The 13788-nt window shown below is 43.5% G+C and overlaps 1 protein-coding gene across 1 annotated transcript in view; it reads right to left on the bottom strand.

Annotated features, from left to right (window-relative positions):
• pms1 (PMS1 homolog 1, mismatch repair system component) overlaps positions 1-13547 on the bottom strand; it is a 15126-nt gene extending 1579 nt beyond the window's left edge. Inside the window, exons 1-10 of the mRNA XM_030787631.1 lie at positions 13416-13547; positions 12951-13133; positions 12746-12848; positions 12463-12626; positions 10331-10447; positions 7035-7157; positions 6617-6769; positions 5624-6447; positions 2080-2541; positions 1744-1874 (exon numbers count right to left, since the gene is read on the bottom strand). Of these exons, the coding sequence (XP_030643491.1) occupies positions 1744-1874; positions 2080-2541; positions 5624-6447; positions 6617-6769; positions 7035-7157; positions 10331-10447; positions 12463-12626; positions 12746-12848; positions 12951-13133; positions 13416-13547 (2392 nt within the window). The remainder of the gene's footprint in view (positions 1-1743; positions 1875-2079; positions 2542-5623; positions 6448-6616; positions 6770-7034; positions 7158-10330; positions 10448-12462; positions 12627-12745; positions 12849-12950; positions 13134-13415) is intronic.
• Between the last annotated feature and the right edge of the window lie 241 nt (positions 13548-13788).

Raw genomic sequence — 13788 nt, 5'->3', positions numbered from 1 at the left:
AGTGCAATTACCAAATATGTCATGACACAGTTCATAACAGCACAGAAATGATAAGATCACAGAATTCTCACAGTGGCAGGGGGTTGTGCAAGAGTCTCAAACTACAACTGAGATGGAACAGTAACCCCACTCCCCCCCTTTTAAAAAAAAAAACCCAAAAAAACGAATCCCTCCCCATTTATAAATGACAGCTACCAAAACAGAGACTACCGTAGTATCTGAAGTCTGCTATATCTCAGTTTCAGTCTATCTACGAAACGCTTTCGCCAACTTGATCCGCGCGTAACAATTACCCTTTGCGTGTAATGTCGCGGAAACCCCCGTCGTTAAGACATACCCCTGTCATATGACAGGAATACGATGGGAACATGGGAACATTTAAAAAAGAAAAAAGAAAAAAAAACCTGGACATTTTTTCATTTTTTTTTGCTAATCCAATACTGACACAGCCACTCTGCCAGAAATAATTGACCATAATCCTGTTTTCAAGCCGCTATGATTGACATTTCTAAATTATTTGTGAACTATGGCATTAATGGGTCCAACCTTTGTTAAATCAAATCGGACAATCCCAGAGACCTTTAAGCAGCATGAACCAAGAAATAATAAAGCCACAGACTATCGAGGGAAATCGGAACAGTGAAAAACGTACCGTACAGGGTAGAATTACACATGATCAGAGAGATCATCTCGACTTTTTCCTACACTCAGGACTTTATGTCCTCGCCTAGAAAAAACTACGTCAACGGCGGGAGGGGGAAAAACAGCAAGAACAATATGTGAGAGAGAAACAAGAAGAAGAAGAAGAAGAGGAAAACTTACATAATTTATAACTCTGATAGACAGGGTGAAACAGACGATATTAATATCGCGATGATGAATTTTGCCAGTACGACTGGGTACATCACTACCAAACAGAAAGACAAACATACGCTGCTATACTCTGGTCATGATCTGGTTTATTTTCGTTATTGTTGGTTGCCCTACATTTAACAGTGATACTGTAACCACTATCACTGTTCAGTAGAGGCAAAAATACAGGTTTGTATGTGCTGGTAATTGTGTTGTTTGCTTTGGTACACAAAGTGCAAGAACTTATCAAACCTCATCATAGCTGAATGTCTGATGGAAATGATGAGTACGGGTTACCTTCTGGCAAGTGTACAAAAAACAAAACAAAACCAAAAACAAAAAAATATATAGTTTTAATCTATTTTAATCAAAACTGAGACAAGGTTTCACTGAGGAAGAGGAATGGAGGTAAAGTTGGAGGTTAAACAGATCTAAAATCCCCCAGGTCACATTCCAAAAGCCTTAGAGCAAACGTTGCTCTCCATAGAAAATTACTCATTGCTCATTAGCAGATGGAACTAAAAAGTCATTGAGGGCACACACGCACACACACGCACGCACACACACGCATGCACACACACACACACACATATGCACGCACACACACACACACGCACACACACGCGCGCACACACACACACATGCATGCACACACACACACACGCATGCACACACACACACACATATGCACGCACACACACACACACACACGCATGCATGCGCACACACACACACACACACATGCGCGCGCACACACACACACACACACACACACACACACACGCATGTGCGCACACACACACATATGCACGCACACATGTGCACACACACACACACACACATGCACGCACACACACACACGCACACACACACACCTAGTTGTTTGCATACCTGGAAGGAGCCTGATGTGAAATCCATTTGCAACAAGCCTAGAATCAGTAAACTGGATTTCACCATTCAGACCTGGGCTGGCCTTCTGCATGTTTAACAGGACATCCATGTACTCTGAACCTCCAAGATCACTACAAGAGAAAATTCAGATAACAACAGTCAGGTCTGGGCATATTTAAACAGGAGTTCATCTGCAATGTAAACTCCAGTTAGATTTCTTACACTCTAACAGAGAACTCTCAAATACTGAAGTGCATAACTGAACCAAAACTAAAGAAAAGGGAAAAAAACCCCAAAAAACGGTGCAGTAAGGTGAAAAATTAAATGATATGTTACCCATCTGTTAACTGTATAGGGATCTGTAGGCTCACTGCTGGAAGTATATTATTCTCCTGAAGTCTTTTAAACAGCAAGGCCTCCTCCACCCGAAATGGATTTAACAACATGAGCTTTCTGCCACATAAAACGACCCAGGCGCTGTGAGAAGTCAAACGGTTTACAAGCCTGAGGCCCTGCGGGCCCGGGCCACGCCGCTGCGAGAGGAGGTTAAGCCTGTGTTTGAGGGCGGCGACGCTGAACGGGAGGGGCGACGAGGGTTTCGCCGAATTCTTCTTCGGGGCCTTGCCCGGCATCTCCTGGTCACGCTCGGGGGCCTTCCGTTTAAGGCTCTGGGAGCTCTTCGCCGCCGATTCCACGTCGGGCTGTGTCCTGCCGTCGCACGCCCGGGTCTCTCCCTCCAGCGCTCGCTTCGTCTGGAGGTCGTACTTATGGGAGGATTGTTCGGCTTTCTCCTCGTACCTGCGACGTGACGGCAGAGAAAGCCCAGGCTGTTCAGACAAACCAAACCTGCGAAAATAATCTCTAAAACAACAATTTCCCAAACTCTCTTTCACACAGTGATATGGATCCTGATAGCGTCTGTGTGAGCGCATTAACCGCTGCCCGTGTAAATGTCATTGTCTAAAAGAATGAATATGCTACTGCATTGAAATGGCTACTACACAGTAAAATCAGCGGTTTGAAATGAACTACAACAAATTTAAGGTGGATCCATTTTTACTCTTTAAGTGTTAAACTGAACCTATTTTTACCCTAAAAGTGTTGAACTGGATACGGTTTAACTCTGCATGAGTTAATTTAACACTGCTGATTTTATTGTGTAATTACAGACTCTTGGATGCATAAGGGAATTGTAAGGAGGACACAACTGTGTTATAAACCTATTAAGCAGTGACATAAGCAGTTATAGCAGTTTTAGCCAGTTTGTGTAATCGAGGGTGATGCTATTACTATTTGCATATTTTGGCCGGATTTAAACAACAGTCATTTCTGATTTTTTTTTGTAACAGTTTGTGTGACCGTGACGTATAGAACAGATTACAGCATTATGAAAACGAAAGTACAAATGTGGACATGTACTTAGTTCACAAATCTTTAATCATCTATGTATTTTATCAGTAAATCTATGAAAACCCTTTCACAGCGTGAGAGTCACACTCTTCACACGTAAACTGAACACTGGTTCGCTTCATATAATTTAAAGTGAAATCTAGCAAAAGTCTTGAGCTTGAATAAAAACAATGTGAAATGGACAATGAAGAGGGAAGTGAAAAAACCTCTCACGTTACAAAAACACCCTGATCCATAAACGAGACAGAGACAGACACACACATCTGCCACATCAACTCAATTCATTAGTGGATCGAACATTCTTCACAACTCTGTGTGTGCGAAAACATTTTGACGTGTCATAAGTTAACATGTGTGGCTTGATCTTTTTGCCTCACACCACTTTATCAGTAGTGTCCGCTGGCAGATTAATTCTATCTTTTTCAAAACCGGCGCCTCTTACTGAAGACCCAATTACTGCAAGCTTGGTGGAAACAGGTTTAGTGAAGAGGTCAGCAGTTGTGGCTAATTAAATAACCGCAATTCACACAAGGAACCTTGATTTAATTTCCTCTTGTGAATCTAAGTGGCTCACAGGGACCTGCAATAAATCACAATGTAGAAAATGTGCAGAAACTGGCTAGATAAAAAACATCTGCTACCTGTGACCAGATGGGGATTTGAGGGGTGTGGGGAGAATCATTCAAATGGAAAGCAAGGCCTGTAAAAATATGCAGTCCTGACCTTCCACTGGAAGTTACACATCGCTCCTGCCAAATACCGTCTTAGCCGTAACCTGCTACTGTACAAGACTTTCAGCTTAAAGGGATCAGTAAACAGGACATATGGCAAATATAAGAGGTTTAAAGATTTTCAAACTTTCAATAAGTGATGAAAAACTATAAATTCCTGAAGTTAAGTGGCTCAGTTTATGGAACTGTTTAGTGACACGGCTGTTCACGTCACCACATTTCATCCCAGATGCTGACGGGTCTGTCTCCGTGGTGAACCACTACTGGAGTTTTGGGCCGTAAGTATGGCACTCCACCTTAATGACTCTTTCAAGCAAACAAACAAACAAACAAACAAATAAATAAAGCTCCTTTGGGTGAGGGACCCGGGTTAGGATCGGGGCCGATCGCCTCTCTGAGATTAGGAGCGGCGAAAAGAGGGCTCGTGGGGAAATTAAGGAACCATCCATTCGGCTTCGGTTTTCCTTTCCCTCTCCCTCGGAGACCGATCTTGGTCGACACCAAGCCATTTGGGGAGCTGTGTTTGCATTGCAAGCCTGGAATTCATAACGAGGATCAAAGCACATAAACTGTGCAACAGGAATGCAAGGCTCCCTCGGCGTGGGTACTTTGGAAGAGAACCAAGTTCATATACAGTGTCTGGAAGTGTGCCATTTTTTTTTTTTTTTTATTGCTGTATCTGACCATTGCAAGCAAACTATAACAAGTGGGGTTTTGGGGGGGAGGGGTTTCCACTAAAGCTACAAAACTCATGCACCCCACTCATGCATCCACATGAATAATCTTTCATCCTTTGGCTCGGGAGGTCCGAATGCAACGCCTGGACCCACGTTAAACGAATTCACGTCAGTGTGATTCCTGGAAATGGCGTGCCAATGAAAAGTGGCCTGCCTGACGAGCACGGAGTATGTTCAGGTTTACTTCATGTTTAAGACTGCTTTAATTCACTACAGGATTCCAAACAGACAGCTTTTTCCATACGCTTTTCCATACCTTACCATAAATACTGTTTGAAACGCTGATGCACATTTTCCATCCTTACAAATGCACAAGATTGGTGCGCGGTAATTTGCACAATTTTATTTGGGGCGACTGCTTTCTGAGAAGAAAGAATTATGATCTTATTCCATGATGACGGTTATCCTTTCAGTTTCAGGTTGCGTAAATGAGAGCATATTAGCATTAATGATTTTTTTATTGGCCTGTTAAAACCAAGGCCCAAATGATGTTCTGACAATCTCCAGCGTCGGTCACAACCTCATCACTGTGTCACACGATACAAACAGAAACAAGAGGAGGCTTTTCTTTTCTTTTCTTTTTTAAGAAATTTACCTAATCCCTGTAAACCGATCAAAACTTTGACTGCTACTGTAATCATGGGTAGAGTGAATAACACTTTTGTCAGTGCGACTTGTTTAAGGTCATCTGGTACTAAACATGCATAGCATTCTTTGGAAAACAGAATACTTCTTTTACAGTGGAAAATATTGACCATCAAAACCAAGTAATCAAATGCAGTTGTCTGGAAAACACTGACATACCTCAAATCAACAATTCTTCCTTTGGGTAGCAACATGAACAAGCCAGACACATTTTCCACACTGCATTTTAGACATGCAAGTGGCAGGTCTATTTTCCTCTTTTTTTTTTTCTTCTTTCTTTTTTTTTTTTTTGTAAACCAGCGAGTGAATCACAACTGGAAACTGATGCTTTCACGGGGTAAAAATCTGGAAACTTACTTCTTTCTGTCTTCCTCCCTCAGGCTTTCCCATCTCTCTTTCACAGCGGCCTTGAAATCATTGATACTCGCTCCCGGGTTCTCCTCAAAGAAAACCCACCTGTCGTCCTCCTCAAACAGGGCCATGGCAGACTGGGGGCGACGCACTGGGCGGTTGTTAATGAGGTCGTAGATGGTCAGCTGGGGCATTTTCTCAACAAAGATATTGGAGGGCTTCTTGGATTGGCAGCCGCTCTTATCCTTGTGTTTTATTGGTCCGCTGCCTTTGGGAGCGCCGGGCAGATGGAGCCTCACGGGTTCCAAGCGATTACCTGTGGCGGGATCGGCGAAAGCTTTACCCATGCTCCAACTCTCCGCGGTCAGCCCACTCCCCCCGTCTGAGCGCAGGTGCTTCTCCGAGTCCTTAGACGTGCCCTGACCTTCGTCGACAGTAGAGTTCAAGAGAATGCCTTCGGCAAACAGCGAGGAGCCCCCGCTGTCCGAGCTGGCCGAGCTTTGACTGATTATCCAGTCTTCGGAGGAAGAGGAGGAGCTGATGTTAGCGCTGTGGTTTGCGGACGTTTCGCCGACTGGGTCGAGGGGGATTGCGGTGGGATCCACTCGTTTCCCAAGTGGAGCTGGTTCACTGTGATCTGACGTAGGCTGAGGTAGAGGTTTGGACTGTTTCGTACTGTCATTTGGGGCGACATCAACCAAAGCGGTGGACTTGCACTGATCCTGCTCAGCTCCAGAGAGAGAAGGACCTGGTCCAGAAGTGACGTTGTCATCCCCGATCGGCCCATACAACGAAGTCAACATTTTCTCCACTTCTGACAGTACGTCATCCTGGTGATTAGAATAAATAAATTAAAATAAGGACACATATACATTCAGTTCTTCCCTGGATAAAGAAATCATTGTTTATTATGGAAGTCTAAGCAGATGTCCAAGTCTGATTCAGTAGTCTAAGTAAACTGTTGAGGTTGATTTAATGGTTGTCGTATGTAGTCATCACCTTATTCAACAGCATGACTTGTGTTTTGTCGGGAGTGAGGTTCACGTCCACGGCTGTGGAGGGTACGGTGATGTTCATCATTGAGATGGGAAAACGGCGAGTAGAGCCACCATCTTTGGCCTGAGCTGCGTTAGCATAGTACTGCCTCACCAGCTAAAGTGTCAACCACAAAAAAAACAAAACAAAACCCCACTGATTTTTCTGTCAGTCGTCCACGGTACATACATGATATCAAAATCATCTGTGAAAAATGACATGGTCCTCAGAGAGAGCATGGGATAAAGTGCAACACGAGGAATGAGACAGTGAGAAAGAAAATCAATGCAGCAGGAAATCCTGAATGGTCCCCTGAACGAATGACATCACTGGTCAGTAAGTTTTACACACATCTCTGACACCGTGAAGGTTCTGTTATTACCTTCAAAATCTCTCTGTGCTGAACGGGTCGTTTATTCACGAAGACAAACGTCTTATCAGGGGAACTACAGCTCATAGAACTGAAATCTGAGCCGGGTTTAGGGAAGTATCCATCAATGGAAATCTGCAAATTTAAAAACAGCAATAACAACAACAACAACAACAACAACAACAACAACAGCAGCAACAAAAGGAGTATATTTCAAAGTCCAAACTAATCATAGATCATTAGAAGATTAAATATGTTCCCAAAACGAAATTAAAATTACACATTGCTGGCCCGTTGCGTGTGTCTCAGTGAACAATTCATTTTTCATCGAACACATTTACTATGACGTTGCTGACCCACTAAACATTTGTAATCAAAAAAATAAACGCGAATTAAAAAAATGTAAAAAAATCTGTTAGCAATATCGAGCGAAACTCCACCAAAGTGCCAAAATGTGAAACAGTCTCTCGACAGTTTGATAAGCTTTCCTTTGTACCAAATGCTTGAGCAAACTTTCCCACATTAACAAGCAAAACAGTTGGCAGGCATCTGAATTTGAGTCTCTACCAAGTGTCATAACTACTGGTATTATTATCCCAATTACCACTTCTGTGACGTATGTTGTGCCATTATAACTTATTTTAATTACCATGGCGGAGGTCACCATATTCATGACTGAACAAAATGTTGTATCCAAGCCCCGAACGGGCATGCGACTGGCAAAAGCCGCACGTACGTGTGATTGGAAAATCAGCGTCGTGTTCTTTAACTAAAAGATTTCCCTCAAAACGGTCAAACCCAACGATCTCCCCTGAGCACACCGATCTTTCAACATCAACTTCACTTTTCTAACCAGCTCACGCACACACACACACACACACACACACACACACATTTAAAGATTCTCACTCGTGTGGAGACGAGTTAGTGATAAACTTCATTTAAAGGAATAAGGAAATGTATTTATCAATGTATGAATCTCACCAAAACAAACAAAAAAAAACACAGTGATTCTCTTTAGTCGGGACACGAATATGTTTTAAAAACAAAATCACATGTTCGGTCTGTGCTACTGTAAACTGATATGCAAATGTGATAGCAAGAGTATCTTTTCCTGTTGACCTTTCTGAAACAACCTATGTTCCACTGCCGTCTCCTGCGTCGGGCTGCTTCACGTGTCTGCTCCATGAGTCAGGGTGGGAGTGAACAGAGGAGGCAGCTCTGCTCTTGGCCTCCTTTCCAGACTGATGAGTATCTCTCGAGCTAATGACTGATTACTCAAACAGACACGAATCTCCAGGCATAAATTACCAAATCATAAATTAGACCTAGAGCTCACTAATTCCTAGAATCAGTTACAAATAATGTATCGGAAATTAGGAGGCATACTTATCTGGATTAGAACTTTACAGACTATTGGCCACAAACAACACACATTTATCCTATACTGTAGCTCGTGTGTGCGTGTGCATGGTAAGTTGCCAAACTGTACTAAGGCCAAACTCTGAAACACAGACCATCCCCATTCACAAGGCCTGGAGATCGGTGAAACATATCCCACAGACGTGACACTGTGTGGGGACTTCGATGTTGTGTACAAACGAAACAAGCACCGAAATGACGTGAAATGAACTGAAACGAAAACAGTCTGAACGAGCCAAGAGACAACCACAACATTTTAAACTAAAAATACACCTTTTTAAACGCCCTCAATCTTCCTTTGAATCACTAACGATGACATCTCCGCTGACCTCCGAGACACGCGCGTGTCCAAAATGATTAAACGGAGTTAACGTTCCCGGTCCTGACACAGGCACTCTAAAGATGTACTATTAAGAATGTGGAAGCTGGTTTGTGGAACCGTAAAACACAAGTCAGAAAAGAGAAAAGGCAGGAGAGACGGGCCCTTTGCATTTATCGAGCAGGATTAGCCGAGAGACGCGCGGTACACCTGCCGTGAGCGAGGAGAAATTTACGCTTCACAGAAGCTGGAATACCGTCAGCGGAGCGGAGTTTTTTCCGCTGAGAAAAAAAAAAATCATCACACCTTCACATGCGGGAGGTAAACGGAGAAACGGCGCGGGCGCGGAGAGGAGGAACAGGGCATAAATTTGGCTGATGGACAACGACAGACTTCGCGGCCAAGCTCGAAACCCGATCGCGTCCGTTCCGTCGTTTTACCATTGTTGTGCGAAGAACGCGTGTAGCGCACCGCGAGGCATGTGCCCGTTGGCATGTTCTGCGCAGACTATGCAGGCCTGGGGAAGTAAAAGTGCTGCCAGCGCTGTAGGGTGTGGCTCAGAGCCAGCATAACCGAGTCCCTCTGACAACCCCATCGCCACGCGCATTGCGATCCGTGCGGTCTTTTCTAATTCGTCGCTGCGTGTCGTTTCGCTTGCGTTAGGTCAAAAGGGCTACTGCCCACGGGACAGCCTGCATTGGACCAACCGCGTCCGGAAGACGGGACGCAATCGTTTTCCATCCCAAAGTGCAGACACGTCGCTCTGCATTTTTTCAATTACTAGAGATCGCGTGTAGCAATTTGCTTAAAATGCACCTATTATGTTTCAATTATGTTAATTATGTAAATATTTATTTATCCACTGAGTTGTTTTTTTTTTTTTATTATCTAAAGCCGTTCCCAGGGGCCCATTATTGTGAAGCCTACAGAGTACATTTGAAAAATGAAGAAAAAAAGGGAAAACAGTGAACTAATTAACTTAATTTAGCTTAAAGAGTTTCTGTCGCCATTCTCAAAAACAAACCTCGGTGCTGTTTTGGGGCCCAGTAAGAGTGAGAATGCTAGAGCGCTTATGCAAGTGGTCAACCTAGTCAGAGCGCTGAGTCATTCATGCACAAAGTCATTGCTGTGGAATGCACACGAAGGGAGAACAAGAGAGAGTCCTGAGAGGGGAGAGCTGCTTAAAATTAAACTGGTGCAGGAGCCCTCCAGTTTAGCAACCTGTCGCTAACGCACAGACGGTTTCAGTAGTGTTAAGCCAGATCCAGGCTTCATCCCTGTCTAATGTTTTAATCAGATGTGAAAGACCAGAGCAAGTGCTAAGATAAAATGTCGAGAACCGCGCGATTGGTGGCGTTTGAAGTCGTCGTTCGGAGGAGGTTCAATAAGGTGCACGGGTGCGTTGCGTCTTTGCATTCTTCCATAAAGAAGATCATCTGTTGATACAACATATACAAACATTGCTGTTGTCAAGCTTCACACGAGGCCTCGGGATACGGCAGCCCTGGAGCCCGGAGGCGCGGCGAGAGCCAAACACGCCAGACACGCTCATGTCCATTGGACTGACCTGTGTGAGCTCCTGCCCATGCTGGAGAGGAAGCATGTTGGTCACGCAGGATGCTCCGAGCACAGCCATGAGAGCCGCGCGGTGATCCGACACCCTGGCCTTCTGCCACACAACAGCCTGAAACAACACGGCAAAATGGGTCGCGTTATTTTCTCCCATTCTAAAATAAGACCACCTGTGGGATTATATCCCTGGCACCTGATACCAGTCAACAATCAGAACTGTTCAATAAGCATTCAGGCCCTGTGCATCATTCTATCTGGATACCAAACAAATGACCCCCCCAAAAAAAGGATACCATCTAAACTATTAGATATGTCAGCCAAAGTTCTGAACAATAAACAAATAAAAAGTGAAGAATTAAAAACTAAAAAGAATAATAAAAGCTTAAAATAAAATAAACGGGGAAGTGAAGATAGACAGTTATGTGCTTTCGACAGTTGTGCTCATTCCTCTCTGGAGCTTACATATTGTCTTGTTCCCTCAGGGCTTATCTGATAAAAGTATTATTATCACACATTTTATAGCAAAATAACTGTACCTGCACTCAACATAACTCACAAGAATGTAATCACTGAGACACACACACACACAAAAAATCCTGAATCATTATGAAAACAAAAACAAAAAACAAAACATCCAGCTGATAGCATAACTGTGCTGCAGTCTGAAATAGGACCCAGACTGTAACAATAACAGGAGTGTGAAAGAAGACAGGCATGTATGTTTTCTGTTTTCTTCATCCAAGTCCGTACTTCCAGTTTTATAAAAAACACGTATGTGTCTTGATTTCTCGAAGCACGCAGTACCCAGCAGTACCACATCTGTGCCGTGAAATCCACATTTTGGTGGGGGTAAAGGGATCCCTCCCTTTGAGAGGCAATGAAACCCAATGCAGGACTGACTTAGTGCAAAGTTTGTGATAAGGGATACGCCTCTGAGCGCTGAAGGCACGGAAAGGGGGTGTGCGCCCCTCCCCTAATGTTCCAGAAATTAATTTAACGACAGATAGCCTAAGTCACCACAACCACGGCTGACCTCTAATGTTTTATTAAATGAGCCCAACGTGCTGCTGTCTGCATCAGGGGGTCAAGGTAAAAAAAAAAAAAAAAAAAAAAAACCCTAAGAGCGAGGAGGCAGTGCTCAGTTGTTTGGCCGTGTCGCTGATTTTGGGTGGAGTCCAGTGAACGCGTCTCAGCTGCAGCACAATAACAGATGCCGATAAACAAAAACGACTTAAGCATCAGTGGACGTTAACATACTGAACACATACACCCTGTAACATACTGAACACATACACCCTGTAATCAGTCAAGACTGGTACTGTCAGGAGATGAAATGGCTACGACATTAGGCTCCATGTAGTGGTAATGCATCTAGCCACACAGCAAGCCACAGCGGGGTCAACACTGCCCTACCCACTGCCCAGAGACTCAGCCTACCAGAGGGAAAGTCCTCTGCCTGCCTGCCTGCCTAACTGCCTGACTTAAACATCCACTGTCCAGGGAAGTTATGACTGATGATGGAAAAATTCCGCCTCTCCTAAGGTGCTGTCAGAATTTAAACTATTTCTCGGCACGCGGACAGCTTGTCTTATATCATCTCAATTGTCTGCCTGACGAGATTTGATCTTAAAACCAAACAAGAAATGTTTACACATTCGTCCCATCTTAAAAGTGTTGCAAATGTTTAATGAACCATTACCATAATACACAGACATTCCAAACAACAGCGACGGTGAGCGGAGAAGACACAGCGAGTCAAATTTAGGAAACTATTCAAAACATGTTGTGATTCGCTGCCGGATGGTACAAAAAAAAAAAAAAAGAGAGAAAGATACATGATGCACAACAGAGCGGAATGATAGAGTCCCAGAGCCAGTGTGTTACGCCACGTGGCGGCTATTTGTTGATGTGTGATGCCACTCTCTGGCCAAAAGTTTGACTGCATGCTAAATAAATAAATAAATAAATAAATAAAATACACATTCAGATCGAGATAAACTGAGATGTTTCACCACAGCTAAGAGAGCTGCAAAATATAAGCAAATCATAGCTGACCGTGTTGAAAAAATGAAAAAACAAATCAAAACAAAACAAATGTTTCAGAGAGTACATAAACCTCCTCCGTACCTTGTTGTGAGTGAGGACTATTCTCAGGCCTGGAATAATGATGCCATAGGCCATAACCAGGTCCTGCACCTTCTTTAGCTCCTCCTTACACTTCTTAGTGTTGCTGTAATACTGTCTCCTCACAGGAAGGTTTTTGAACAGCATTTGTGCGCAAACAGTGGTACCTGAGGAAGTGTGTTGACTATGTGAGTAGTTTCCAGAACTTTCAACCATCAAAAAATAAGCAATACAAATGAGCTGTATCTTTCAATTTCATTCAGTTCCTGACCGATGCAAGGACTACCTTGGCCAAGATGTGATGGCCTCTTGGAGACAATTTGCCCATTGACATCAAGTGTATATTGAGTGCTGACGTCATCATCAGCGGTCTTAGTTGTGACAACTACCTGTAAGGACAAATAAGGCAGTCAAGACACAGTAGAGGATATGTGTATCTAAGAGACAAGAAAATATAAGAAACTTAAAAAAAAAAAAGAATTGGTTGTAACCTCTGAAACAGCACATATGGAAGCTAAGGCCTCTCCTCTGAAGCCGTACGTCGTTACGTATTGAAGGTCATCATGGCAGGAGATTTTGGAGGTGTAATGTTTCACTGCCATCACGGCAGTGTCAGCCGTTTTTATTCCCGAGCCATTGTCTCTTACTTCAATACGATCCAGTCCGTAATTTTCCTATAATCCACAGAAAACACCACTGGCCGTTATTCTCCAAATATCAGACGTTGGCCGTGAAGTGACGTCTGATTTTAGTAATAACGGCGCGTGTGAAAAAGACACTCAATACATAGAGGTTTGCTGTTGTCTGTCGTGCTTGCAAACAATCAACAGCCTGATGTTATTTTGAGTGTGAGTTTATGTGGCACAGCTGTAATTGAACAGAGGGGGAAATGTTACGCATTTATGCCAAAGCGTCCAAGAAACAGTGCTTGAATGAAGCTCTACAAATACATTTACCAGTTTAATCTCAAGAGTTGTAGACCCAGCATCCAATGAATTCTCGATCAGTTCTTTGACTACGTTCGTAACTGATGTTATCACCTGAGAGCTGGACAGAATGCGCACCGTTTCTGCAGACAGGCGGTTCATATTGGCTCTATCCACCCAAAGTACGTGCCTTATATATTTCGTGAACGATTAATTAACGGCTTATTGAGTGCTAGTGTTGATGCACATGGAGCATAGTATCAAAAGCACAAATGTGTGATTGCAAAATACTTAGAGGCATGAACCTATTCAAACACATTCAACAGTTTTGCAAGTATGCTGCACGCTTTAGGTTGTATACTATGTGAAAGACAAGACCATCGACTAACACGAAGCTCTCAGC

The sequence above is a fragment of the Chanos chanos genome, chromosome 10 (genome assembly GCF_902362185.1).
Source record: "Chanos chanos chromosome 10, fChaCha1.1, whole genome shotgun sequence".
Taxonomy (NCBI): Eukaryota; Metazoa; Chordata; class Actinopteri; order Gonorynchiformes; family Chanidae; genus Chanos; species Chanos chanos.
This window is presented reverse-complemented; position numbering and strand designations above follow the sequence as displayed.